The sequence below is a fragment of the Aphanomyces invadans genome (assembly GCF_000520115.1).
Source record: "Aphanomyces invadans strain NJM9701 unplaced genomic scaffold supercont1.61, whole genome shotgun sequence".
NCBI classification, from domain to species: domain Eukaryota; phylum Oomycota; class Saprolegniomycetes; order Saprolegniales; family Verrucalvaceae; genus Aphanomyces; species Aphanomyces invadans.
In genome coordinates this window covers 64210-88919 of record NW_008580206.1, presented here as the reverse complement: position 1 = coordinate 88919, position 24710 = coordinate 64210, and the positions used below count along the sequence as shown (strand labels likewise).

The following is a 24710-nucleotide window of genomic DNA, read 5'->3' as shown; positions in this document are numbered from 1 at the left end:
ATGGAGGTCAACCGGCGCTCGCTCAACGATTTCCAGCCGTCGTCGGCGACATCTCGAGGCTCACTCGCGTTCACTCGTGAAGATCGCAGTGCGCGCTTCGAAGTGGACGTCGTCGAGCCGGAGCACATGCTCATGCAAACTCCCTTGCCAACGGCCGGCGTCGATGGAGATGACCACATGTACAACACTGCGTCGACAGACACTTCGCACAGCTTTCCCTCGTCTTCTCGAGATGGTCCTCGTCGGTCGTCCTTGTCGACCCGCCCTGTCGGCATCAACACACAGTACTCTACGCGGCCGACGGTGTTTGAACGACCGTCGGAGGTACCAACTACGTCCGATAGCGACATGCCGACGCGCGGGGTGCAGCCCATGACGCTTACATATGTCGCCGAACCAACACGGTCCGAGACGGCCAAGGACTACAGGGGCCGTCGGCGTGTGTGGCCCGGTCTCGTTCTCCTCGCCTGCATTATTACTCTCGGCGTTGTGTCCATCTCGTTTGGCGCGAAAAAGTCGTACGAGAATGCCACGGCCCGCCTCACGTCGGTTCAAACAGCCGCCGCCAAGCGCCGCGCGATACAGGACGGGCTCGGCGACGACTGGGATGTCGCCGACGATGGCATCGTGAACAATCCGCGCAAGTACACGACCAAGTGTACGCCAACCCCGTCCCTTCCACCGCTCCTACCCTCTTCTCCTAGCTTGCTCTTTGCCCAACTACCTCAGCAAGAACGGCCAGATCGTGGCGGCGTCGCCCAACGGCACCGAGGTCGCCGTCGGCATCAAGGGGGTCAACTGGTTCGGCATGGAGACGTACGTCATCGACCACGTCGCGCGCTCATTTCTCTCTCTTGCTAGTCTCAACGCTGTGCCGTTTGGGCTGTGGCAAAACGACCAGAACGGCACGACCGTGGTAAGTCGACGTTGTCTCGGGCTGGAATTCCCATGGGATCTAGTTTGAAATTGCCGCGTTCCTCCAACGCAACGGATTCAACAGCGTCCGTCTGCCCGTGTCGGTCGGTCACATTCTCGACGACACGCCGCCGGCGCTGGGACTCGTGAACCGCCAAGCGAATCGCGCGATGAACTTGAAGAGCTACATGACGACCATCCAGTCCATCGTGCAGGCGCTCGGGTTCCGCCAGATCTCGGTGCTCATCAGTATCCACACGCTGATGCCGGACGACAACACAGGCGGCCTCTGGTACGACAAAAAGGTGCCCGAAGCGAGCGTCCTCAAGTCGTTCGACCTCCTCGCCAAGGGGCTGTGCTCGGACGAGTACTGGAACGTGCTCGGCATCGATCTCAAAAACGAACCGCACAAAGCCACGTGGGGCGATGGCGTTGCCGCCACGGACTGGGTCCTCGGCGCGACCAAACTCGGCAACCACATGCTGTCCGTATGCCCAAACTGGGTCGGATTCGTCGAAGGTATCAACGGAGGACCGCAAAAGGGCGTGATCGACGGCAAGGAGTGGACGTACTACAACTGGTGGGGCGGCGGGCTCCAAGGAGCGGCCACTAAAGGCGTCGAGTTCGCCACACGAAACAAGATGGTGTATTCGCCGCACTATTACACGGTATGCATGGCAATCCTGACGTCGTTCGGTGACCGATTCTAGACGGCGGTGGCCCCCCAAGACTACTTTTACGACGGCAAGTGGCAGCTCATGGTGGAACTGCCCGACGATCGCCTTCGCACCCGTGTCGCCGACTCGATGTTTGTCATGTTTGGGTTCCTCGCCGGCACCGACGCCGCGGTCGTGATGGGCGAGTTTGGCGGGTTGTACGCCACCGACAAGCACCCGCTGCTCACGACGAAGCGGACCACCGACTTTACCATCGAAACGATGGTCCAAAACAAGTACGCAGGCGCTTACATGTGGTCGCTCAACCCCGAAAGCGCGTACCAATTCAACCCGATCACGCCCGGATCGTACACGGAAGGACTCCTCCTCGACGACTGGCTCACGCCCAACAAACCTTTTCTCAAGGGCATGGAAGCGCTGAACAAGCTCCCGAACGTTCGACCGTTCCCGTGCTTCTTTGACAAGAAGCCGTAACATGTTCTATCGAATGCCAACGTCGTCGTCTGCCGCATCGTCAAGGGATTTCGTGCACAGTCCTTTGTCGCTACGACGCACAGCAAAACTTGCGTCGACAAACGGACGGTGGTGACGTTGTCGACTGGAGCGGGCAGCTCACATTCTACGGCGCTCGGGTTCCTTCGACCATGCGGATGTCGTCTCGATCGCCTGGAAACTCGAGACGATCGCGACCAGGCGAGTCGTCTTCGCCACGCAACAGCTTCTCAACGCGATCGATCCCTCGCAATGCCTTGACACAGGTTGGATTGATGGACAGCGCGTGATGGTACTGTGGCAGCGCCAGGCCATACGATCGATTCAACGTGTGTACGTCGCCCAACTTGGCAAACACGACGTCCCGTGCAAAGTGGTGGGTCAGCATCTCGAGCCTGCGCGACGGTCAAGTGAGCCCATGCATGAAACGGAGGGGGCCACACCGCTGAATCGCATCCGCGTACTTGGCTTCGGCAATCAAGATGTCCACGAGGCCAAAATGCGCGCGCAGGAGCTTGGGCCGCATGCTCAGCGCCTTTTCAAACGCTTTGCGCGCCTAATGGAGGGAGGCGGTGTCTCCGCGGTGGGCACGCGATGAAACGAGCAAAGATTCGTCAAGTACCTTGTCGCGACTGTCGGGCTTGAGGGATAGCACGGACCCGAGCAACAAGTAGGCGCGGGGACTGTGGGGCATGTACATGAGGGCGAGCCGCGCGACGTTCATGGCTTCCATGTATTTATCGACGCCTTTGAGGCAGATGCCACACAGCCCTTCGCCCATCCCTTCGTACGCGTCGATCGTTTTGTCGAGCTTGGTCGCGTGCGAGAACGAGTTGATGGCGTATTCTGGTCGGTCCAACGCAAGGAGGACGTACCCCCGGAAGACGTAGCTTCGCGCGTACGTGGGGTCGACTGCGATTGCCTGCAGTGATACATGCACGCCATGACGAGCATATATCGAGAGATGGAACGTTGGAGGAGATCGTACTCGGTCGCACAGCTGCAGCGCAGCGGGGCGGTCGGCTTTGAGATCGCTGTAACATGCCGCGGCAAGCCATACTTCGGGTTTCGTTTCGCTGATGCGGAACAAGTCGCGGACGAGGCTGACACCGATTTAGATTGGATCCGACGCCATCGAGAGCTACCTGTTGAGCTGCATCGTGAGGCCCGACTGCTTGAGCACCAAAGCAAACACGTCCATGAGAAGCACGCTGTTGGCATCGCACTTGCGAGCCTGCGAGGAATACCCCATGAGACACAATTTCGCAAGAAAGACGTACTTGGACAAAAGCTGCCATGGCTTGTTCGGGACGCTCCAGGTCCATCAAGACTTTGGCGCGGTGGAGGTGGCAGTGGAGGCTCTGGGTCGTCCCAAGGACGCGTTCGACATCCTCGAGCGATTCCAGGGCGTCTACAGCTCGCATCAGCGTCTACTTCGAGCAAAAGCACGACACAGACACTCGAGTTGATGGCTGTGCAACTGAATGTGAGCGTCCACAAGGGACTGAAGCCATGCGGCGTCGGTGGGATCGATAACCTCGTTGACGCCGAGCTCAGTGTACAAATGGACGATCTCACTCTCGTCCAGCGGGTTCGGCTTTCGTTCTTCGTTTTTTCCTGTGATTTCCGCCAGCGCCAACGCCGCTTCCACCGCGTACGGGTTGGCTCTACGTCAAATTGGTCAGGACTACGTTTCGATGGATGCACGCACTGGATGGCCGCAAGATAGGCCGCTTCGGCCTTCCTAACGATTGAACGGCGTTGGGTCGACGTGAAAGGTCGACGCGTACCGAGTGAAGCCTTGCATCAAGTTGAGTTTGCCAACGAGCATGTGTATTCCAATCGATCTCGCAGTCGCCGGAACACGGTCGAGCTAATGCCAGTCCCTCATTAACTCGAGCAAGGGCAGTGACAAACGGCGAGGGACGAACAGTTTGAATGGCGCTCGGAATGTCGTCAAGGACGTGCATGCACTTGGCAATTTTGAGGCGAAGACTGGCTTCTGCGGTGGACATGTCATCAGGTGCGGCCGCGTCCTTGGGGTACTGGAACGCCAAGCACGACGTGTAGTACCTCTATGAACGTAGTACCGACTCAGTGTCGCCCCCGCAGAAAGTAGAATGCAGTACCAACGCGCGTTTGTGCTCTTTCATGTGGACGAGGGCGTCGGCGAAGACAAGGTTCAGGGCATGTATCGCTTGCAGGAATTGTTTGTCAGTCGATGCAGGTGACGGGCAGCAAAACATGTCTCCAAGAAGAACCGTGGATTCATACTGTTCTTCCCGCATCAGTTGCTGCATTTGACGCTCGATGCCGGCGAGTCCATCCACCGATACCTTTGGGTCGTCGACCTCCATGTTTCTCCACACTTGTGCGATGCCGAAGATTGAATATCATTGGTTTAAAATGTTATAAACGGGCCAATCATCGCGCAGAGTGGGATCGAGTGTATCCAACGAAGTCGATCTTGGCCAACGTCGAGATGGCGGCGGCAAGCTCCTTCCGCCATTTATGTGCCTTAGGCAAGTCGCACGAAGAAGATGGCGTCCCCGGCGGGAATTCCACACTCATATGCATTTCTTTCAAGCATGGTGGGCGTACAGATTGGAGGAGTGCGACGCATGGCTGGACAGCTCATGAGGAATGATATGCTTCAACGACGACGACCCACCTCCGCCATAACATGCGACACTGTCCATTCCAATGCCACGCATTGCTTGACTCCACTACGCAGCACATCCTCCCACACAGAAAGTGGTGTGCATGATAGACCTCGCACATTCAGTCGGCGAATACGTCCATATGCCGCAACCTGGTTCATCACCTGCCACATCACGCATCAATCGAAGTCGTTCCATTCACCGCCTACTGATTCGTACCTCCCTCCATGGCTCTGTCAGCGGGTTACTCCACGACGGCATTTCCAACGTCTCCATTCCGCATGAGGAATGACCCACGGCTTTGGCCAAGGCAGCGAGAAACGACGTGTCCGTAATCAACATCGAAAAGTCTAAATGCAAGTGGCGCACTCGAAGTTGATCGAACTCGAACATGGCGTCCACTTCGGAAGGTGCATAGGCATCGGTTTCTTCCATCACAAAGCGCAGATTCAGCATGTGAAGCTCGAGACCCTAACGCCCCCATCCACCGTCAACATGATCGTCTCTGTGCTCCCCTGGAGCACCTGAAGAGTTTGAAACAGCTTGACGAGAAATGCCCTTTTGAACGCGTTGTCGGCGAGCGATAACCGCTTGAGTTGCCCCGCGGTCGCACACGCAGCCAGACCAGCTAGCACATGGTTCTGCACGGTGCGGAGTCCGCTACGCACCAAGCATCAAAGAATGGCTAAAGACATGATTGTGCCACCATTGCTCCAAGTTGATGGAAGTGAGTTTCGTGCACTGCGTCAAGAGCGCTTCGATGGCCGGTCCATGGCCACTCAACGTGTTGTACGACAAATCAACATGTTGCAAGGCGGGTAGCATTGTCAACGCGTGCTTGGTCCCAATTCAGAAGGGTTCGCATGAGAAATGAGACGTACCAGCGGCATGGCCCACTTGGACGGATCAAAATTGATGCTGCGTGCATTCAATGCTGCCAGCGGCTGCAGGGCCGACGAGTCGGCCGTGATGGCGTCGACAAACGTCGTCATTTCGTCCACAGATACGTCCATGTCATGCATCGTCCATGTGTGAATACACATCGACGTGGTTGCGACGGCGTCCAGGACCTTTTGAATACGAGATTTGCGCGGAATGGAGCCCCATGACACGATGTCGCCGTACTGAACAGAACAATGCGCCCCACCCGCGGATGGCGTTGGCGTGATACCCGTCGCGAGAATCACCTGGATGAGGTCCCCGTGTTCTTGCTTGATCCCTGCATTCGTCTTCGGGCACGACAAGTTCATGTTGTCTGGTGGATCATAAATGGGCGATACCTCTGGCGGGGGTCGGCGAGCTCGTTTGGACGGAGGAAAGAGCTGTGCGTCGCAGTGGGAGCTCGTCTCGTCAGCAATGACAACCCCGTAGTCGACTTCATTCTGAAACGATTCAAGGTTTCGCTCTCGCTCTTCGACGTCGACGCCGTAGCTCTTCTTCAAGTCGTTCAAGTTGACGTCGGGGACGACTGTGACCGCTCTGAACACAGGAAGTGAGGGACCTCGGAAAGGAGCGAGTGGGGGGAGGGGACGAACTTTGGCTGGACGGTCGGCTTGGCTGGAATGGTGGAAGGGTTGATCATGAAGTTTACCCACGGTGCTGCGTCGACGGGACAGCTGCATGTTGTGATGTCGTCGCAACGCCTCTTCTTTTGCAGCAGGACTGTCGAGTCTTGACGAATAATGAGCTCCACATGGATATCGCCGTGAACGATGAGACTGCACGAAGTGTAATAAGCACTTTGAAGACCTTCTAGCCGCCGTTTGACCTCGGAGATTCGCTTGTCAAGAGGGCCAAGGGTGTCGCGGTCGAGGATGTCCAACTGCGACTCGAGGGTGTCGAGTTGCATGGGCTTCCGTTTCTTCAACTGCTTGTATATCGAGTCCAGCTCGTTGATCAGAGCATTTCCGTCGTCGATTCCAAGACCTGTCCCATATTTGAGCGAGATACACGCTAGCGAGTGGATGGACATACCGTTCGTTGTCGCTGTCGCGCGGCATGTCTTGGTGCGAGACTTGTACAGGAACTTGCGCTCTGTTCGATGGCGTATCTCTCCTCGCCGAATCTCGACAGACAAGTCCACCACGCGAACGTACTACCCACCCATGTCAGCATCGCTTCGTCCATAAAATAACGCCAGGTGCACAGCGCAACATCACCAGATCAAACCATTGCCCGACAGCGTCCGGAGTCATGTTGAGTTGCAAGTGTTTCTCCAGCGTGTTCAGTGCATCTTCGTACGTGGGGACGTATCCTTCAACGGTCGCATACACCTGTCTCAATTGGTGTTCTCGCGCATTCTTCCTCGCAACCAACGCGTCCTTGGACATCCCCGTCGGCGCAAAATCGTGTCGGCAAGTCAACCAATCACAAGGGCGTATCCATAACCTGTTATAATGCATATCGGATTCCAAAGTATTCCTCCATCCAGTCAACGCGCTGGAAAAGAACCACTTTGGATTGGCTACAAATGCAACGAGACATCTGATTGGACAAAATAAATTGGCTGGTGGGGACGTCTAGAAACCTTGCGCCGGCGGGCTACTTAACAATTTGCCTGGAATTGAAGATGCCTGCTGTAAGTGCACGACGACGCGGTGTCCGTGAAACTCGCGCTAATGTGGCGCCGGCATAGATTCACCATTACCAAGTCGTCGGCCGTAAGGCTCCCACCGAGACCGACCCCAACCCTCCTGCGTTCCGCATGAAGTTGTTCGCTCCGAACGAGGTGTTGGCCAAGTCCCGCTTCTGGTACTTCTTGCACCAAATGAAGAAGATGAAGAAGACGACCGGTGAAATCTTGAGCATCAACGAGGTACTGCACTGCTTCCGTGCATGTTGAGTGCACTCGACGATCCTCTGTCGTCCACACCATTGTGTCCTGCATTGGGCACGCCCCCTTCCTCTTCGCAAGAAGGGAAGGTTCATGGGGCTAGACGCTTGCCTGCCACGAGACCCCACCCGGGGTCCAGCTTGCAAACCGTTGAATTTTCGCGGTGAGAACCGTTGTTTAGCACATACCGATGTCACACGCGTGACTCGGTTGGTGGTATCCAATTCGATCTCCCCGCGCACTGGTACTCCAAACACTCGTCTTCGCCGCTTTTCGATTCCTCGTCGCGGTGGCGCCCCGTCCTCTTCATTTGTCTGACCCATCCTTTTTTATGTCGTGTGTAGCTCCGCGAGAAGAACAAGCGCATCGTCAAGAACTACGGCGTGTGGATCCGCTACAACTCGCGCTCGGGCACGCACAACATGTACAAGGAATACCGTGATGTGACCTTGAACGGCGCCATCGAACAATTGTACGCTGAATTGGCCGGTCGCCATCGTGCGCGCCCGCGTTCGATTCAAATCATGCGCACTGCCATCTTGGCTGCCAAGGACTGCAAGAAGCCCAACACGTTGCAATACCACGACAGCAAGATCAAGTTCCCCTTGTCGCACCGCGTGCCCCGCCCTTCGCTCAAGAAGTTCCGCACCGTGTACAAGGCCAACCGCCCCAGCACTTTCCGCAACTAAGCGGCGTGTGGACCGCATGTTGGACTTTGTTCGAATGTGCTTAGCAGTGTCATCGATTTGAGAAAGTATAATTGAACCACCTTCTCAGGGCTGTCAAGGCAGTTTGGCTCTCGCTTGTACGCAGAGGAGACGTTGTGATGCTCTTTTCTGTGCCCATTGCGCATGCTAGTTCAGTTGAAAGCTGCCCCAAATCGTGCATCGATCTCTGCAGTCCGAATTGACGGTTCTCCTGTCGTCTCCCCCGCTGAATTCGAGGAATCTCATGCAGCTTCGTCGCGTATTGCCTTGTCCATGCTGTGAGCTACCGAGTGCGCCATGCTCCACACTGCTTGGCGCGATTCTTCTTGCGACAATGGTTGATGAGGTCCATCTTTTGTCATTTTGGTGAGGCGGTCACCAAAATAGGAGGCATCGACACCCTTAACCGTCAATTGCTGCAAATATCACCACGTTTTGACGCAGCGCTTGCGGTGAACTTTGACTCGATTAATTATACTGGTGCGGAACGCCCGACGGAGGAAGGATGGCACCAAAGAAAGCCGCGGCGGCGCAGGACACGAATGAAAAGCACAAGCACCCACTTCAAGCAGTGCTCTTTGCCGATTCTTGGACGAATACGTTCCGGCCGATCTCGTTGGAGCACCCGAAGGTTCTCTTCCCTCTCGCGAATGTCCCCATGCTCGAGTACACGCTCGAGTTCCTCGCGTCCAACGGCGTCGAGGAAGTCCTGATCTTCTGCACGGGCAACTCGGCAGCCATTGAAGCGTTCTTGAGCACGTCCACGACTGCGCAGACTGTGAAGACGCAGATCATCTTGAGTCCTTCGTGCTTGACGGCTGGGGACGCGATCCGAGAGTTGGACCGCATGCAGGTGGTTCGATCAGATCCGTTCATTTTGATTTCAGGCGACGTGGTGTCCAACATGAACCTTCGCGGCGCTGTCGAAGCGCATGAAGCGCGGAGGAAGAAGGACAGCTCGTCCATCATGACGATGGTGTTCAAGGAAGTGCAGGTCCACCACAACATCCGACCCTTGACGGACGACCTCGTCGTCGCGCTTGACAGTCGAACGCACCAACTCGTCCTGTACGAGACCAAGCACCCGAGCACAGCGACCGTGTTCCTGTCCAACGCGGCGTTCCAGGACCATCGGCAAATCAGCTTCCGCTACGATCTCATGGATGCCCAAATCGACATTTGTTCGCCAGATGTGCTGGTGCAGTTCAGCGACAACTTTGACTATCAAGACATCCGAAGCGACTTTGTACGGAACGAAGCGCAGAACTACGAGATGGGCAACAAGATTCACGCCCACATCATTGCCAAGGACTTTGCCGCTCGTGTCCACGACCCCCGCACTTACAGCGCCATCACGCATGCGATTCTCCAGCGATGGATGTACCCCCTCGTGCCAGATAACAACTTGCTCGGGTTGTACTCGACGTATTCGCACCAACGCCACGATATCTACAAGGAGAAGCAGGTACCAACTGCTCGCTTGTTGCCTGCCATGTCAAGGTGTCGACGGCTGCGGTAGGTCGTGCTCGCGCGCACATGCACGATCCAATCGACAACGATCCTGGGTGAGGGTACGTCAGTCGGTGCCAAGACCTTTGTCGACAAAAGCGCCATCGGCCGCAACTGCAAGATCGGCGCGAACGTGAAGATCCTAGGAAGCTTTCTCTGGGATGACGTTGTAGTCGAGGACAATGTGGTGCGTAACAACAAACGGCCGTGGTGGTCCGATAGAGTTGTCTTGCTTCTTGTCCTGGGACGAATCTTTTATCGTGTTTCCGACGTAGACGATCGAAGGTGCGATTTTGTGCAATGGTGCGATCGTGCGCCACGGCGCGACGGTGAACGAAGGCTCGTTGATTGCGCATGGAGTCGTTGTGGGCCCAAACTTTGCCGTACCGGCCCATACGAAGCTCACCACTGTGCGTTGCGTGGCTATGGACGATGGGTTTTCGGACGATGAAAGCGATGCTGACAAGAACGATGACGGTGAAGGCGCAGACGAAGCGTGGAACCCTGCCCATGTCGGTGTCGGGGGCGTTGGCCGCGTGTGGACTGTTCAAGACGAAGGCGGGATGGACTCGGACCTCGAAGACGATGAAGAGGCGACGGCGAGTCGGTTGGAGCAGCTCAAGTTGACGCTGATCGGCGCGCCTGAGCTCGTGGCCAAGCAGCGCAGCCGCTTGGCGTCGTGGGATGCGCTGAGTTCTTCGGACGACGAAGAAACTACCGTGCCTTTCGACGACGAAGACCCGCTCGAGCGATTTATCCGCGTCGTGATGGACATGGTCGTGTCTGGGGATCACGGCGGCGACGGCGTCGACAACTTGTTTTTGGAGATCAAGAGTTACAAGTTTGCCCAGAACCGATCGTTCGCCGACTGTTTGGCTGCAATTTTGCCGGGACTGTGCAGCTTGATTCCTCGTGCCAACAAGTCAGGGATGCAGATTTTGTCACTTCTCAAACCCAAGCTCGAAAAGTGGAGCGGGGTTGTAAACAAGTGCATCATGGGCGACGTCGAGCGCGTCGCGATCGTGGAGATTCTCGCGGCGTACTGCCTGGACCCGGCCAATGCCGCCACGTACGCCGGTTTGTTTCGATTTGTTCTCCAAATCGCGTACGACCTCGAGTGGGTAACGGAGGACAACATCTTTGAGTGGGAGGAGAACGAAGACGCCCCCGGGCACCCGACGCTGGTCGACGACCCCGCCGTCCAGGAGTTTCTCGAGTGGCTTCGTGGTGATGAGGACGAAGAGGACGATGACGACGACGATGACGACGAATAGATCCATCGCCACGGAATATGCAGAAACTCGTTTTGTGCTTGTGAATCGATATCTCGAGCACAACTTGCTTTGTTTTGATTGGTGGAGAATTGTGTAACGAAGGATGATTGGCGGATTTACGTTGGCGGCACATGTACTGCTCCACAATCCGAGCATGGCACGGCCATCGACGGCGAATGTCGTCTTTGGCAGCGACTACGATGAGGATACGTTGAAGCTAATGGAGCTACCGAACGACGTCTGCGATGCACTGACGAATGGAGATGACGTGTACATCGTTGGAGACGCCGACCAGCGAGCTGTGCTGTGCACCCCGACCCAGAGCTACTACCTCGTCAAGGAAGACCAGTCGAACCTGCGCATGCTCGTGGATTCGTGTGAGTGGGAAAATGCCGCTTCGAATGTCGACATCACGATTCGAGGGTGCTCCGTCAGCCACTACGAATTAGCGGAGAAACAGTTGAATGTGAGTGAGCTCAAGGCGTTGCTCATGCTGGCGCCGTGGACCAAGGCTTGGTGCGCCAAGTCGCTCGCATCGTCCCCAGCGACAAAGAAACCTCGATCGACTCCATCCAACTTGTACACCCTCGGCGACCTCATGGACAAGCTTCAGCACAGCGCCCATGAAGTGGCGCAGATCTTGCACCAACTTCGTGCAGTGTGCATTGACGGGTATTGGCGCCTTGTCGATCCATCGTACACGCACGACGTCATGCAAGAAATTTTGGACGTCATAGTGCAGCAAGATTGGGACCTTTCGACCACGTTCTCCGTCGAACTGTTCCTCGAGCATCTCCCTGGCGTAACCCCTGTCATTCTCGCTCACACGCTTGGCCTTTTCAGCTCCGATCCTTCCAGCCACAGTCCGTTGGACCCGTTCAAATTGAGTCCACCCAAAGTAGCAGCATTCCAAGCGACGTCCCTCTTCCAAGAACGCAAAGAGTGGCCGATGGCTGACTTCATGGAGCAGTGGGGTTTCCGTGTGCCTGAAGGAGTCGCCATCGACCCGTCGTTGCTGCTTGGCATCGCCATCCTCCGCACGGGAGCGCCACCCAGCGGCGTCGATACCCTCGTGTACTTCCCCGAGTCGGCGCTCTCGATCGACCCGAAGACGCGATTCCAAGAAATGTTTGCGTTCCAGCCCAAGTGGACTCTTGCCCAGCTCGAGCCGTATCTGCAGTACGTTTCACATGCGCGCTTCTTGACGCACCCACCTGACTGGCACCATCGCAGGCAACTCGTGACGGGAAAGCTGACCCAGGCGGCGCTCTTGCTCAAGTACACGCGGGCATCGCGGGTCCTCTACTCACCACATCGACTCTACAGCAAGCGATAAGGGCCGACCCCGATCAACGTCTCTGTCCGTGCACTTGTTGAAGTAGTCGGTCCCATCGACACGACGCCAACAATGCGCCACGCAAACGTGCCGCGCCGATGGACATGCGAGTGTGCATCGAGAACACATCCTGTTCAGTTCGACATTGCTCCATCGAGTCAAGCGAGTTGGAGAAACGGGGCTGGACGACTTGCTTGTACGACGCAGTCACATGCGCGGAGGAGGCAGGCGCCAGAAGTTGAGATCGTTGAACGCTTCTTCGTGGAACGTGGAGGGGTTTCGCCCGGCGGGCGCGACGTCACCCGGCGGCGCGGTGGAGCTCGAATCGACGGTCGAGGCGTTCACGGGCGGAAACATAAAGTCAAATGTGCGGGGATCGCGTAGATTGGCATACGAGACGTCCGTGTCCTTGTGCACCTTTTGATGGGCCAGGCGGAAGCGGCCAGTTGACGAGTCCACAACGAGCACTTTGCCTGGATGCAGACCCGAGTCGAGGAAGGCGTTGGTGTGGTTGGCGTTCGTGAGGGCGGCGTAGTACGGATTCACGTCGGGGGGGTACAGAGCCTGGAGCTCCTGGAGCATGGACAGCTTGAGAGCGACTTGATCGTTGTCCATGTCAAACGTCCCAAACGCGCCAAGAAGCGGCGCCTGGGGAAGGAAATCCAGCATCTCCCTCGAGTCGACGGGATTGCGAGACGAGAGGTAGATGAGCTGGTAGCCGTGGTCGAGAACATGGGAAAAGAAGTCGGGAGCGCCGTCCGCGACATCGTACTTGGTCGACGACGATCGAAGGAACGACGAGGAATCGGCGGCGACATCGCAGCTCACGGCAAAGTCGATGTCAGCCACGACAAGCTTCGTCGAGGCGTGCCAAAGGAACAGCGTCGATGTCACGACCAGATCCTCTTCGCCAAACACATTGGACTTGACGCGGAACTCGAGCTTGTTGGGGCCATACACCAGGTGCATGCGGCCGAGCTGGTCTTGGTCTGGGTACACACATCGGTGAAGCAGTGGCTCGCTCGGTTCTTCCTCGGCGCCACCCGATGGAAGATTGTCTAGCCAAAAACGTTAGGCTCTTGCTACTTCCACCCGACAAGGCGGACAAACAACCTGTAGCCAACGCAAGCCTGGACGACGACGACCGGGGGCTCGATCGAAACCACCGCAGCCATCGCGAAGTTGTGGCACGGGTGCTGTCTGTCCGAGTCAGGCTGGCTTGGTCATTCGAGAGTTGAGTGAAAGGCAAAGGTACGAGCCCATCGATGGTGTGCCGACGTGGCTTGGCTGTCTCTTCAACGAAGGGTAGCGACGGTGATGGCTGCGCTAGAGTCGGTTGACATGCCGATGGTTTCATGAGGGAACGAAGGTGAGACTTCGAGGTCGGAAAGCACGCTTCGGTCACGAGCTGCGATTGCGCAAAGAGGTCGTAGCGATGGTACGTGCCATGAACAAGCACCCTGAGCGCTGGGTCTTGGAGGATAGCGATGCCGTCTCGGCGAAATGCATCGGCCGACACTTGATGATTTCGAAAGATGGCAGCGGCATCTTCCGTCGTCATGGCCGTCGATAGCAAGTCGCCGCAGAGGGACAGCGCTGGCTCTGGATTTGGCATGACCCGTGAACGTCCTGAAACGAATCCACTTACGTGCATGGAACAAGTCCATGTGGATGGACTGCGCGGGGTCGCCGTGGTCGGTGGATGTTGCCGAAGGGTGGGGACCAGGCTCGGACTGAGCGTCAAAGTAGTCGCTCGTGGTCTTTTGCAGGACACTCGCTTTCTCGACGGACGGAGGGGCGCTGTGCATTGCGTCAAAGTAGAAACTGGGTGTACGCATGTCCTCGGAAAACTTGACGTTGGTCTATGGCATCTCGTGGGATTCGTCATGACAGAGTCGCCACGAAGTGTGTACCCGCAACACAACGGGATCGCGCATGGAGTCCTCATTGAAGGAGCTAGATGGGCCTTGAAGTCGGTATGGCGTTCGAAACAGAACAAACGTACTTGAAAGTGGATGGGTTTGACGGAGGATCTCCGAAGTCGGTGAAGAACATGGGCTCCATCATCGTGTCAGGCGACTGCACGCGTGCGAAGAAGGCCTCTCCGTTCGAGTCAAGCTGCAATTCCTGTCGGTGAATGCGCATGTGCGGCAACTGCGACGCACCTCCATGTACACGCCGCGGGCCTGCTCGCCATTGACGAACACGTCCACTCGACGGTCGTGGTACTTGGTCACCTTCTCCAGTATATTTGATGCATTGCGAACGTGAAGGATAGACACTCTGTACCTCGAAGCGCACGTAGAAAGGAGTAGACCGGACTTGCTGGTCTGGTGCATCATGCTGAATTGCCACGACGTCGATAGCTTCCGTGCGAGTGCTGCCGAGGTCGAACACCGTCGTAACGTACTCCTTGACGGAGTTAATGACGTTCATCGCAACGAGCAAGCAACGGAGCTCACTGGTAGACAATATGTGCCGACGTAGAGGCTACGGAACGGGAGCTGGAAGGTTGCGGTCGGCGGCAACCGGGCAGGCTCAAAGTCGCTCGAGTTTGGCGACTTCAACCACGACGAGGTTCGATTCATCTCATGGTAGCAGCATCCAAATTTCAAGTTTCTTGTGGTCGCACGATTCCGAATAATGTATCCGGACATTTCAGTCGATTCGGTGCGGCGCCCGTCTGAGTGCCGCAATCAACCGACGATGGGGGAAGTGCGCACCACCAAGACACGAAGCTGCATCATGCATGGAGGTGTTGGAAGCAGCAGCTCACGCACGGTCGTTGGCGGACGCATGCAACACTGACGTGCCCACCACACTGTCGATGCATGCACGCAAACCTGCCAAGGACACGCACATGCCCTGGGACTCAACATGTACGGACTCGGGACTCGCTTTCCAATAAGGCAGAGGTAGCCATGTGCCCATACGTTTATAGGCAACCAGCCCTTGCATGCCTCACGATTGCAAGATCTCTGCTCGGTCAGAGGACAGGGTTGCGGCGTGTCTTCGCTCCCTCTGGACAAAATTGTGCTCACACTAATTTCAGTGCATTCACGTCAGCCTCGCGGCGTTCCGACATCGAACAGATGTGGTCGTGGAAGTCATGTCGCTTCAGGCCAGCGCAAGCCGTCGACGACAGCCATCGATCGTCCTCTTCTTCATGCAGGACATCCTTCTCACCGGACTACACTGGGGCTTCACTCGCGCGTTGTGCGATGTTCCTTGCTACCTATGCATGCGAATCGTGTTGTGGTATGTATACCCTCCACGCATGTCGACAGCATATGGGACACCCAACATTCCGATATCCCCCGTGGTCGAACAAGCAGCAGATCTGTGGGACTAGCCGAGCGAATGACTCCACACCGCTTGCTTGGAGCGCTTCAGATCCACGAGATCATCGACGAACATGTCGATCGACGATAGTGGGAAACCAGCGAAAAAAGGTCGCACCGAAAATGGACCAATCAAATCGATTGGGTTGTACAATCCAGCCAATGGGCGTCGTTTGAACTGCCGGCTTGTTTTGGTGAAGGAATCAACTACCGACCCAAACGATGCAGACGTGGTCACTTCGCTCCTTCCATCAAGACCGACATGCCTTCCGAGTTTGAGATCACGCGGGACTCGGCAGACGACGCGAACCACACAGACTATACTAGCCATGGCCGAAACATGGACATATGGCGCCAATCCCTCGAAGCTCGCCCGACCATCGTTCATCAAGGCGGTGGCGACAACGGGTCGCGCGCGTCGTCGGCGTCCGCGACGCAACAACCTCGCCGCGAACAACGCGATATCATGCTCTTTGTCGGGAAACCGGCCGTGAACGAACGGCAAAACCATTACAAGGGTCGTCTCCGGGTACACTCGTTGCTTGCGATTTCGAAGAAAGGGATTCAAGGTCGAGGTGGATCACTCGTAGATGTGGCCCGGCCTACTCCTCTTGTTTCTCGTTTTGGGCGGCGCCATCGCCGGAATCACGTTGGGTGCCAAGTCCTACCGTGAAACATCGCAGAAACGCGCCGCCGACTATCTCGCAGCTGAGCGGGCTCGTCGTGCGATTCGCACAGGCGTCGACGACCCGGCATCACCTAACGTACCTATCGACGTCGACACGGACGGCCAGGTCGGTAACCCAAAGACATACGAGGACCAAAGTACGTCCGTTGCTGCTGGACGCTTTCATCGTCACCACACGTTGTGTAGAATGCGCCATGCTGAACTACATTAGCAAGAAAGGGCGCATCTTCGCCGTCTTGCCGAACAAGACAGAAACCCAGATCGACATGAAGGGCGTGAATTGGTGCAGTCGCGACCGTCCTTGCTCGCGGACACTAACGAAAGACGATACAGGTTCGGCATGGAAACCGGCAACGCGGTGCCGTTTGGGCTCTGGACCAACGCGAAGAATGGCACGACCGTGTACGAGATCGCGACGTTCCTCGCGGCCAACAAGTTCAACGTCGTGCGCCTCCCCGTGAGCATCACGCATATCCTGGCAAACACGGCCCCGCGGAAGGACCTCGTCAACCTCGAGGAGAACCGCGCGATCGACATGTCCACGTACATGAGTGCGCTAGGTTCCATCATCAAAGCGCTGGCGTATCGAAACATTGGTGTGCTCATCAGCATGCACACATTGACTCCGGAGGTGTCAGGGGGCACCTGGTTCGACGATTCGCTCGGCATCACAAAGGAAAAGTTCCTCCAATCCATCGACACCCTCACCAAAGCCTTCTGCGGCCCGAACTACTGGAACGTCGTCGGGATCGACCTGAAGAACGAGCCGCACACGTCCACGTGGACCGCGTTTGCCGACGGCGCCGAGATCATCGGGAATCGCATGCACAAGGGATGCTCCAACTGGCTGGCATTCGTGGAAGGCACCAACATCGAAACCCACTCGACCACCATCGGAGGCGTCTTGCGAGAGTACGGTGACTGGTGGGGTGGTGGTCTCCAAGGCGTCAAGACCAAGCGCGTCAAGCTCGGTCTCCCAAACAAGGTCGTGTATGCGCCGCACTACTACAACAGCGGCGTGTATCCTCAGTCGTATTTCTACGGTCCCGGCAAGTCAGAGCTGTCGGATGCCGACCTGCGCCAACGTGTGTCCGAGACGGCGACGGACATGTTTGGGTACATCGCCGCCGACAAACAGGAAGCGCTGGTTCTCGGCGAGTTTGCCGGGCTCTATGCGACGGATGCCCACCCGCTCAAGACAACGAAGCGCACGACAGACTTTTTGATTGAAGTCATGCTCCGTGATGGATATGCCGGCGGGTTCATGTGGTCCCTCAACCCAGAAAGCACCTACCAGTACAACCCGAATGGCCCCGCATCGTTCACAGAAGGGCTGCTCAAGGACGACTGGCGAAGCGCCAACACAGAATTCGTCAAGGGCATGGCAGCGCTGGACAAGCTGCCGAGCCTGCAGATGCTCCCATGCGTGCTGTCTTCACCATCGTCGCCTTTACCCCCTTGAAGCACCATTGCATTGTCCTCGCATCGTCTCGTACCGCATTAAATGCTGGAGGAGTTGCCGGTGACGAATATCCGATTTGAAAGGATGTAAATCAGTTCATTGCCAGACATACAATTAAAACCATCGATTTCTAGCTCAATTGAACACGATTTGGATGAGTTTAGTGCATCAAAAACATCGTATTTGTGCCTCTATGAACTTTTGGTGGTCGCCAAGAATATCCACATGACAATGGCGGCACCAGCGAAGGAGCAGACCAGTCCGCCGTGGAACCCACCGGATCATTGGGATGATGTCGACAAGCTAGGAGATGCGATCCCCATGGGAACCTCCGCTGGTACACTTGCAAAGCTCGTGGCGGCTCGTGTCCCTCTCGATGCAAAGTACACCACACCCGTGGGGGAGCAATGGACACCATCTCACCTTCTGGAGGAGTGTCAAGCGCGCAAGCTGGCAGTAAACATGGTGATCGACCTGACGAACACGTTCAAGTATTATGACGGTATCGCAGAGTTCCAAGCAAAGGGTGTCGAGTACGTCAAGATCAAAGTCGAAGGGTTTGCCGACGTCCCGAAAGAGGATATCGTGCAGCGGTTCATCACCGTTCTGTCGACATGGGAACACAAGCTCAAACAACGAAAAACCGAAGTTGTGTCGGAGGACGAGATGACTCCCGTCGTGATTGTCCACTGCACGCATGGCTTGAATCGGACGGGGTACCTCGTCGCGCGCTATCTCATTGCGACAAGAGGCATCTCCGTGAAGGAGGCTCTCGCAACGTTTACTGCAGCGCGCCCACCTGGACTTATCAAGCACATGTACGTGAAAACATTGTACAACATGTTCGATCAAGGCGGCGACATCGTGCTTCCAACGCTTCCACACTGGGCCCTCCACAAGTACGACCGGTCCAAGAACGAGTTGGCCGCTGCCAACAACATGCCACGTATTGCCTCCACCCAACCGTTTGATCGTAAACAGCACCGTTTGAATGAATCCAACTTGAGACGACCGCCCGCCAACTGGACCGACCCTCCCCGGATGGGCGACGTTGTGGCAGACTCGCCGTTCCTGCCTATGCGCACGCTCCTCGACGACTCGTTCGACCACGGGGCGGATCCATGGACCCCCGACGTGTTTGTCGCGGAGCAAGCGCTTCGAGGCCACGACGTACGCCTCGTCGTGGATCTCACCAACACGACAAAGTACTACAACGGCCCATCCGCGTTTGCCATCCACGGCATCCAGTACGAGAAATTCGCGCTGGAAGGATTCAGTGCCGCACCGTCGACGGCCTCTGTTGCAGCGTTCTTGGACTTAGTCGACGCGTTTGAAAAAACCCACCCGAATGCAGGGCACCTTGCGCTGCATTGCACGCACGGCCTCAATCGCACAGGTTACTTGGTCGCGTGCTACCTCATCACACGCAAAAATTACTCTGTCCAAGCCGCGTTGGATGCGTTTGCGACGGCACGACCCCCCGGTCTCATCAAGTTCCTCTACATCGATGCCCTCCACCGCATGTACAGCCATGGTATCTCGACTGACAACATCAAGTACCCGGCGCTCCCGCCATGGGCAAGCAAAAAGTATGCCAAACGTGCGACTCCTCCCCAGTCACGCACGTCCACTCGTCGGTTGTGGCCGCCACCGAGCCACTGGGCCACGACGCTGCCCCACGGGAATTGGATTACTGTGCGACGAAGCGAGGACGTGCCGATTCCAGTCGATGCCGCTTCTGCCACGGATGCGCTCGGTGGGGCCCATGGAACCCGCACACACAAACAAGCGATCGAGCCGACTATGCGCACGTTGCACCTGTTGCCGATGAAAGCGATGCTCGACGATCGGTTCGACTCGGACGGCTCGTGGACGCCCCACTCGTTTGTGTCGTTTGTCGAGTCGGGTGGGGGCGGTCCCGTCCATGGTGTCGTGAGTTTTTGCGAGCGAAACGCGTACTACACTGACGACCACTTACCCTCGACACTGCGGCGAACGTACCTTCCCATTCGATCTGGCCACGTGCCGCACCAGTCGGACGTCGACGCGTTTTATCGCGTGCTTGACTTGTGGCATGGCGAGGTCGGTCGAGACATGGATCTTCGAGTGGCGCTGCACTGCTCCGTGGGCAGTCGCACGGGGTTCTATGCCATCCAATGCCTTGTGGATTTCGCCCACCACACAGTCGACGAAGCCAAAGCGATCTATGAAGCCGCATGGCCCCCAGGTTTCATCACGAAAAGCTTTCTCAAGAATCTGTACTTCGTCGAGCGCAAGAACCAAATGCGGTTGGAAACCACTCGAGAAGACGATGCATGTTTGGATCGTCGTCACGACAAACGCAGCCGCGACAGATCGCGCTCCAGGGAACGACGTCCCGACGGATCGCTCCCCCAAAACCAGGCCCGCGACGCCAACGACCACGGCAGTGACCCGGCCCGAGACAGCATCTCGCGGCCGGATCGACGAGGTGAACATATCACGCGCAGTCGTTGGCGCAGCCAGGAAAACGTAGATCAAAGTCGAGCGGAGTCCTACCGCCGCAGTTCAGAACGGCGCTACAAGGACCGCCATGACCGACAGCACACGCAAAGACGCAGCGAAGAGCGAGGCGACTCGTCAAGACGTCGGCGAGGGTGCAATCGCAGCCAAGATAGAGAACCTTCTAGGTGGGACCGCGGAAGGGAGCAAAGTCCAGGCTGGGACCGTGGAGACTGGTTGAATCATCGACAGGACGTCCACTTCCATCCGTACGACCACTGCAACTATCCCAATCCAGCGCCTTCTCCCAACTACGACGTCTACCACGGCCCCATGCCACGTCCACATCCCACCGATGACTATCACAACTCCACCACCACACCAGCTCCCCATGCTGCATGGTCGAATGGCGACAACGCGCTGTACCATCCATCGGGCCCCACGTCGAGTAGTCTACTTCACCCTCCAGCGTAATCCATGGCGATCGCACGTCCGTTCGAGTGTTACGGGTTGTGTTACGGGTTGGTTTTGGTCGTGGAATGAGGCTTGGTATCGAGAACCGCCAACACCCGCGCGATTTGTTTTTGAACGAACGCTCGTCGCTGAGCAAGAAGGTCCTGCCGGAGCTTGGCGGCCCGCGCGAGCTCCCGCGTCAAGACCAACGTCTACGACGAGCTTGAAACAAACCGTCGGTCCACTAGATTCGTGTGTGTACCTTGGCGTGCGTGAACCGAATGACAAGATGTAATCTAGCAGGCACCTCTCGGCTCTTGGCTTCGACGAGCGCCTGCTTGAGCGTTTGGGGCACAACGTGCCATTCGTCGTGATCCTTCTGATCGATGTACTTTCGCAGGGGAAGGCGGATCTCGCCGGCAAGCTCAGGCTGGTGGTGGTGGTGCGTGCCCCCCTTTGCCATGGCCGTGTCGATGATTTGAACATGAAGCTCGCAACGAATGGATGGCACGTGGTGGAACGTCATGCGGTGGTCCCAAATCGGGTTCTCGTCGTCCATTCGAGGCTCGGTCGCAAGCGGCGGACCCACGCCGCCGCCGTCTTCGCCATGCACCCGCACGCGCACGAGCGGGTCGATCTAGCGCGGTCCATCCAACCATTCGATAGGACAACGTGCGTCGTACCAGCGATCGATTCGATCGTTTCGCGAGGTGCTGTGCTTCCACGATAGTCACGTCCACTGTCGCTTGACTCTGTTTCGTGGTGGCCAGTACAAGCACCCCCGCGTCAACATCCGTTGTCTGCGTGGCTTCCAAAAGTTGGACCTCCGCGCTCATTTCCTGGAAAGCGCTGTCTTCAGTCGGGACTCGCCACACGTGATCTTACTTGAATCGCGGCGCTGTTTTCCATCAAGGCAACGCGTAACGCGTCAGGAACGACCTGGCTGGACGAGATCCACCGCTTCGTGGGGACAACATGGCGATCGATCGATGCGTTGCCGTTTGCGTCGTGGGGCACAGAACGACTCGTCGCCTTCTCATCGAACCAGTGACGAGAACAAAACGCCAAGATCGTCACGACGTTGGCTTCCTCGAGCCATCGGGGCTGGCAATCTCGGTGCAGCGCCACCGACGCGGCTTCGGCTGCTTGCAAGATGCTGGCGCGGGTGCTGTCATACCTTTGAGAACGACTGTTAGCCCCAGCACAGCCATGACCGAGCAGACCGTTCATCGGCGGCGGTTGTCAAGTCCCGCCGCTTCGCTTGGCTGAATTGCATTTGGCTTTCTTTCATGTCATGGTCATATCTACGTCGCGCGTCAGCGATTCATCGGTCGGGGACGAGTTCCATTCGATGCCGTTCTAGTCGTACTGGACTTTGGCCTGGATGAGATTTTTCTGCAGGTCGACGCGCGTCGCGGCAGCTGCCTTCAACGCGCGGGCCTTGGCACCGGCGCTGGCTACGCGTTGGCATTTGGCGACGAACGCCAGCGTGACCGTCGCGGCGCGGAAATTGTTGGGGAAGACACTCGCTGCATGGGGGCTCCACACCCCACACGCGGCCTCGTGCAATGCCATCACCTTCTTGTGTGTGATACCGTCTCTTGCGACTCGTCCTTGCTTGTCTGTCCAGTGAATCCGAGCACCTGCACGGAACAACGTCAGCATTGCCCTCCACTCCGCCGGTGTACCATGCCGCAGCAGCTCTCGCACAACAGGAACGTTTGGGCGCTGGCACGCTTCCATATACGCAGTGCGCTGCGTGACCTAGGCCACCATCACGGCCGGTTACGTCGAGTTTTGACCTGCGTTGACGGTACAATATGTCTGTGGTTGACATCAGCGTGTCGACGCAAGAGCAATTGCACCACGTGGACATGACCACCGAGGCATGCCGCCAGCAGTGGCGTAAGGCCCATGGCCTAATGCGTGAGGTCGTGATTCATGCACGGAATGCATGAAGTATACGCTTTCTGCATTGGGACTCCATCCTTCGTCAAGTAGCGACGCGACTCGATCGAGGTGACCTCGCATGCATGCTTCCCGAATCGACTCGAGCTCTGGTTTCTAACACCCACACGGATGCAGTTAGTTGGTGGTGGAGTCGTGATCAAGGTCGATACCGATTTCCCATCCAAAAGATCCTGAATGGCTTGCTTGTTGGCCCCCGCGATCTGTTGCAAGCGAGCTGCGCGATGCGCCTGCTGCTCGAGCCTCATGCGCTTTTCCCAATTCTTTCGTCCTCGATGGACTTGCTTCCGATTTTGGCGCTCCAAATCGGCCTTGACCTGAGCCTGGCGCTGTACCAACTCGAGACCTTCGAGCTTGGCCAGTTCGATCTTTGCTTCCGCTTCGGTATCCACCTGGAGTGTACTCCCTTCGGTCGAAATCGCTTCGTCGACTGTACTGTCTGCCATGACACCACCGCTGTCCGCAATCTGCTTGTCGTCGGCTACCACGGCATCACCGACAACGGTCGGGTTGGCGTCGTAGTCCGGTGCATCGTCACTGCCAAAGATCTTGGGCCGATCCCACGCTGTTTCACCAGTTTTGAGGTTGCAGTAATAGGCCAGCCCCGTGTTCGAGTCATAGCACTTTCGATACACGGAGCTGGCGAGTTGCACCATGCGCTTCTTTGCCGCCCGCTGTCGAAACAACTTTTGAATGCATGTTGCCGCTTCGTCCACTGCGTTGTCGGCCATGTCCGCCGACTCGAGCAAACTGACTCATGCCTCTGACAGTTTCGTGCCGGTGTAATAGCTACTAATTCGTGCCAGCAACGTACTAGAACCTCGACTGTATCAACATATAGAGTACAAGTACTTAATGATTAGTATTACTATTTATGATTTCCTCCGCCGACCGACACAGGCGACAACATGCAGAAGCTGCACCTCGGAGCTGGCGTCACGATCGTGGCGTTGTCTATGGGAGAACTCCTATGGAACGAAGGCCATATTCTGCACTGATACACAAGTTACCAGGTGGGCTTTGCGCTTTGGGAAGGCAAGTCTTATGGAATGCTCATACAAGAATGCCACCATCTCAAGGACAGAGTTGGCAGATCCGGGAGACCGCGCATTATGTTCACGTCCAGCAAGTATGGAGCGAAACAACCTTCGAAAGCGACAACAAAATCTGCGAGAACCCGAAGGAGGGAACATTGAACAGACACTTCATGTTGGAAGAAGGGATCGTTGGCGCCGACACCGGAATTGATGACGCAGAGTTCTGGCTAGTACGTTCGACCCAACGGCGTCGCTCGTCTATTCATGCCCAGGCGGCATGGACATGGGGAATTTGCCTTGCCGGTGTTTTCCTGGACACGATGGAGCTTTTCGCAGTCTTGCACGCTGTGGAGTCTGCCGTACGATTCTTGGACTCGACGCCCACGAAGTCGTGGGGCTTGAACGCTGCCGTTGAAAGGTCTAGCGATGGAAACGTTGCAGTTCTCGAACGACGATGCGTGCGTACGGAACGTCAGCTTCGGTTGATCGCATGGCGGTGACTCGACACGTTTCCCATGGCACAGCGACGATGCAGATCCGAGACGAGCATACTAACTAACTTGAATGAGGGCAAACGACATATATATGCACCTTACATGGAGTTTGCTCTCTCTGCGCGGCCGTCGTGGATGGCCGCTCGGTCCCAACGACGTCGACGCGAACGACGACACTCGGTCAACGACGGTTTCGCGTACTAGTAATAGTACTACGAACTCTTGATACTCCCAAACCATGATTGTTGTAGTACTACTAAAAAGTGCGTTGTTGGGAATTCCATGAGCATTTTGAGAATGCACGAGCGACCCGCGTCGACAACAACCACAACGAAGACGCGGGAGAACGTGGGCTGCGGCTTCCTCCTTGGGTTCGTCATCCT

General features: G+C 56.7%; 10 protein-coding genes across 19 annotated transcripts; 6 read left to right on the top strand and 4 right to left on the bottom strand.

Annotated features, from left to right (window-relative positions):
* On the top strand, positions 1-2865 carry H310_14108 (hypothetical protein; the record flags this gene model as incomplete). The annotated part of the gene is made up of 5 exons (XM_008881869.1): positions 1-658; positions 705-816; positions 862-916; positions 960-1583; positions 1626-2865. The coding sequence occupies 5 exons, from the start codon at positions 1-3 to the stop codon at positions 2064-2066; spliced, it is 1890 nt and encodes a 629-aa protein (XP_008880091.1). The 3' UTR covers positions 2067-2865.
* Positions 1705-4460, bottom strand: H310_14107 (hypothetical protein). 3 transcript variants are annotated; one of them, XM_008881866.1, is made up of 11 exons: positions 4214-4459; positions 4016-4159; positions 3875-3957; positions 3796-3828; positions 3543-3751; positions 3365-3495; positions 3230-3318; positions 3073-3187; positions 2707-3006; positions 2528-2640; positions 1705-2479 (listed from the first exon to the last, which is right to left on the bottom strand). In XM_008881866.1, the coding sequence occupies exons 1-11, from the start codon at positions 4439-4441 to the stop codon at positions 2212-2214; spliced, it is 1713 nt and encodes a 570-aa protein (XP_008880088.1). In that variant the 5' UTR covers positions 4442-4459; the 3' UTR covers positions 1705-2211. The 3 variants fall into 3 exon arrangements, with proteins under 3 accessions (XP_008880088.1, XP_008880089.1, XP_008880090.1); XM_008881867.1 differs by having other exon boundaries at positions 1705-2640; positions 4214-4460; XM_008881868.1 differs by having other exon boundaries at positions 1705-3006.
* A 10-nt stretch (positions 4461-4470) lies between these two features.
* Positions 4471-7074, bottom strand: H310_14106 (hypothetical protein; the record flags this gene model as incomplete). 4 transcript variants are annotated; one of them, XM_008881862.1, is made up of 9 exons in its annotated part: positions 4479-4709; positions 4756-4908; positions 4964-5215; positions 5269-5404; positions 5451-5581; positions 5626-6223; positions 6280-6670; positions 6719-6839; positions 6904-7074. In XM_008881862.1, 9 exons carry the CDS (start codon positions 7072-7074, stop codon positions 4509-4511), a joined length of 2154 nt encoding a protein of 717 aa, XP_008880084.1. In that variant the 3' UTR covers positions 4479-4508. The 4 variants fall into 4 exon arrangements, with proteins under 4 accessions (XP_008880085.1, XP_008880086.1, XP_008880087.1 ...); XM_008881863.1 differs by having other exon boundaries at positions 4471-4908; XM_008881865.1 differs by having other exon boundaries at positions 4473-4709; positions 4964-5404.
* Positions 7075-7219: 145 nt separating this feature from the next.
* H310_14105 (hypothetical protein) lies at positions 7220-8409 on the top strand. The gene is made up of 3 exons (XM_008881861.1): positions 7220-7322; positions 7380-7559; positions 7922-8409. Exons 1-3 carry the CDS (start codon positions 7314-7316, stop codon positions 8264-8266), a joined length of 534 nt encoding a protein of 177 aa, XP_008880083.1. The 5' UTR covers positions 7220-7313; the 3' UTR covers positions 8267-8409.
* Positions 8410-8766: 357 nt separating this feature from the next.
* Positions 8767-11067, top strand: H310_14104 (hypothetical protein; the record flags this gene model as incomplete). Its single annotated transcript, XM_008881860.1, has 3 exons — positions 8767-9749; positions 9804-9980; positions 10069-11067. The coding sequence occupies exons 1-3, from the start codon at positions 8790-8792 to the stop codon at positions 11065-11067; spliced, it is 2136 nt and encodes a 711-aa protein (XP_008880082.1). The 5' UTR covers positions 8767-8789.
* A 121-nt stretch (positions 11068-11188) lies between these two features.
* Positions 11189-12737, top strand: H310_14103 (hypothetical protein). The gene is made up of 2 exons (XM_008881859.1): positions 11189-12246; positions 12301-12737. Exons 1-2 carry the CDS (start codon positions 11222-11224, stop codon positions 12401-12403), a joined length of 1128 nt encoding a protein of 375 aa, XP_008880081.1. The 5' UTR covers positions 11189-11221; the 3' UTR covers positions 12404-12737.
* On the bottom strand, positions 12515-14977 carry H310_14102. 2 transcript variants are annotated; one of them, XM_008881857.1, is made up of 7 exons: positions 14693-14977; positions 14569-14640; positions 14409-14521; positions 14317-14359; positions 14052-14265; positions 13517-14005; positions 12515-13461 (listed from the first exon to the last, which is right to left on the bottom strand). In XM_008881857.1, exons 1-7 carry the CDS (start codon positions 14837-14839, stop codon positions 12611-12613), a joined length of 1929 nt encoding a protein of 642 aa, XP_008880079.1. In that variant the 5' UTR covers positions 14840-14977; the 3' UTR covers positions 12515-12610. The 2 variants fall into 2 exon arrangements, with proteins under 2 accessions (XP_008880079.1, XP_008880080.1); XM_008881858.1 differs by having other exon boundaries at positions 14052-14253.
* Positions 14978-15948: 971 nt separating this feature from the next.
* On the top strand, positions 15949-18066 carry H310_14101 (hypothetical protein). Of its 4 annotated transcripts, XM_008881853.1 has the most exons (4): positions 15949-16273; positions 16335-16569; positions 16619-16715; positions 16766-18066. In XM_008881853.1, the coding sequence occupies exons 1-4, from the start codon at positions 16007-16009 to the stop codon at positions 17892-17894; spliced, it is 1728 nt and encodes a 575-aa protein (XP_008880075.1). In that variant the 5' UTR covers positions 15949-16006; the 3' UTR covers positions 17895-18066. The 4 variants fall into 4 exon arrangements, with proteins under 4 accessions (XP_008880075.1, XP_008880078.1, XP_008880076.1 ...); XM_008881856.1 differs by having other exon boundaries at positions 16619-18066; XM_008881854.1 differs by having other exon boundaries at positions 15949-16569.
* Positions 18067-18125: 59 nt separating this feature from the next.
* Positions 18126-20616, top strand: H310_14100 (hypothetical protein; the record flags this gene model as incomplete). The annotated part of the gene is made up of 3 exons (XM_008881852.1): positions 18126-20211; positions 20261-20364; positions 20410-20616. 3 exons carry the CDS (start codon positions 18126-18128, stop codon positions 20614-20616), a joined length of 2397 nt encoding a protein of 798 aa, XP_008880074.1.
* A 174-nt stretch (positions 20617-20790) lies between these two features.
* Positions 20791-23547, bottom strand: H310_14099 (hypothetical protein). The gene is made up of 10 exons (XM_008881851.1): positions 22949-23547; positions 22794-22892; positions 22646-22747; positions 22517-22592; positions 22198-22471; positions 22052-22132; positions 21714-22005; positions 21512-21667; positions 21091-21465; positions 20791-21040 (listed from the first exon to the last, which is right to left on the bottom strand). Exons 1-10 carry the CDS (start codon positions 23525-23527, stop codon positions 20891-20893), a joined length of 2184 nt encoding a protein of 727 aa, XP_008880073.1. The 5' UTR covers positions 23528-23547; the 3' UTR covers positions 20791-20890.
* Positions 23548-24710: the final 1163 nt, after the last annotated feature.

Coding starts and splice junctions, on each gene's coding strand:
- H310_14103 (XM_008881859.1), top strand. CDS start 11,222: ATGGCACGGCCATCGACGGCGAATGTCGTCTTTGGCAGCGACTACGAT. Junction 12,247..12,300: donor CAGCTCGAGCCGTATCTGCA/GTACGTTTCACA, acceptor GCACCATCGCAG/GCAACTCGTGACGGGAAAGC.
- H310_14099 (XM_008881851.1), bottom strand. CDS start 23,527: ATGGCCGACAACGCAGTGGACGAAGCGGCAACATGCATTCAAAAGTTG. Junction 22,472..22,516: donor GCGAGAGCTGCTGCGGCATG/GTACACCGGCGG, acceptor TGTTCCGTGCAG/GTGCTCGGATTCACTGGACA. Junction 22,133..22,197: donor CTCATCCAGGCCAAAGTCCA/GTACGACTAGAA, acceptor CGCGCGACGTAG/ATATGACCATGACATGAAAG.
- H310_14105 (XM_008881861.1), top strand. Junction 7,560..7,921: donor AAATCTTGAGCATCAACGAG/GTACTGCACTGC, acceptor TGTCGTGTGTAG/CTCCGCGAGAAGAACAAGCG.
- H310_14107 (XM_008881866.1), bottom strand. CDS start 4,441: ATGGAGGTCGACGACCCAAAGGTATCGGTGGATGGACTCGCCGGCATC. Junction 4,160..4,213: donor AAGAGCACAAACGCGCGTTG/GTACTGCATTCT, acceptor CTACGTTCATAG/AGGTACTACACGTCGTGCTT. Junction 3,958..4,015: donor TTCCGAGCGCCATTCAAACT/GTTCGTCCCTCG, acceptor GACTGGCATTAG/CTCGACCGTGTTCCGGCGAC.
- H310_14102 (XM_008881857.1), bottom strand. CDS start 14,839: ATGAACGTCATTAACTCCGTCAAGGAGTACGTTACGACGGTGTTCGAC. Junction 14,641..14,692: donor CTTTCTACGTGCGCTTCGAG/GTACAGAGTGTC, acceptor ATACTGGAGAAG/GTGACCAAGTACCACGACCG. Junction 14,360..14,408: donor TCAAACCCATCCACTTTCAA/GTACGTTTGTTC, acceptor AGGCCCATCTAG/CTCCTTCAATGAGGACTCCA.
- H310_14101 (XM_008881853.1), top strand. CDS start 16,007: ATGCCTTCCGAGTTTGAGATCACGCGGGACTCGGCAGACGACGCGAAC. Junction 16,570..16,618: donor AAAGACATACGAGGACCAAA/GTACGTCCGTTG, acceptor CACGTTGTGTAG/AATGCGCCATGCTGAACTAC. Junction 16,716..16,765: donor GACATGAAGGGCGTGAATTG/GTGCAGTCGCGA, acceptor AAGACGATACAG/GTTCGGCATGGAAACCGGCA.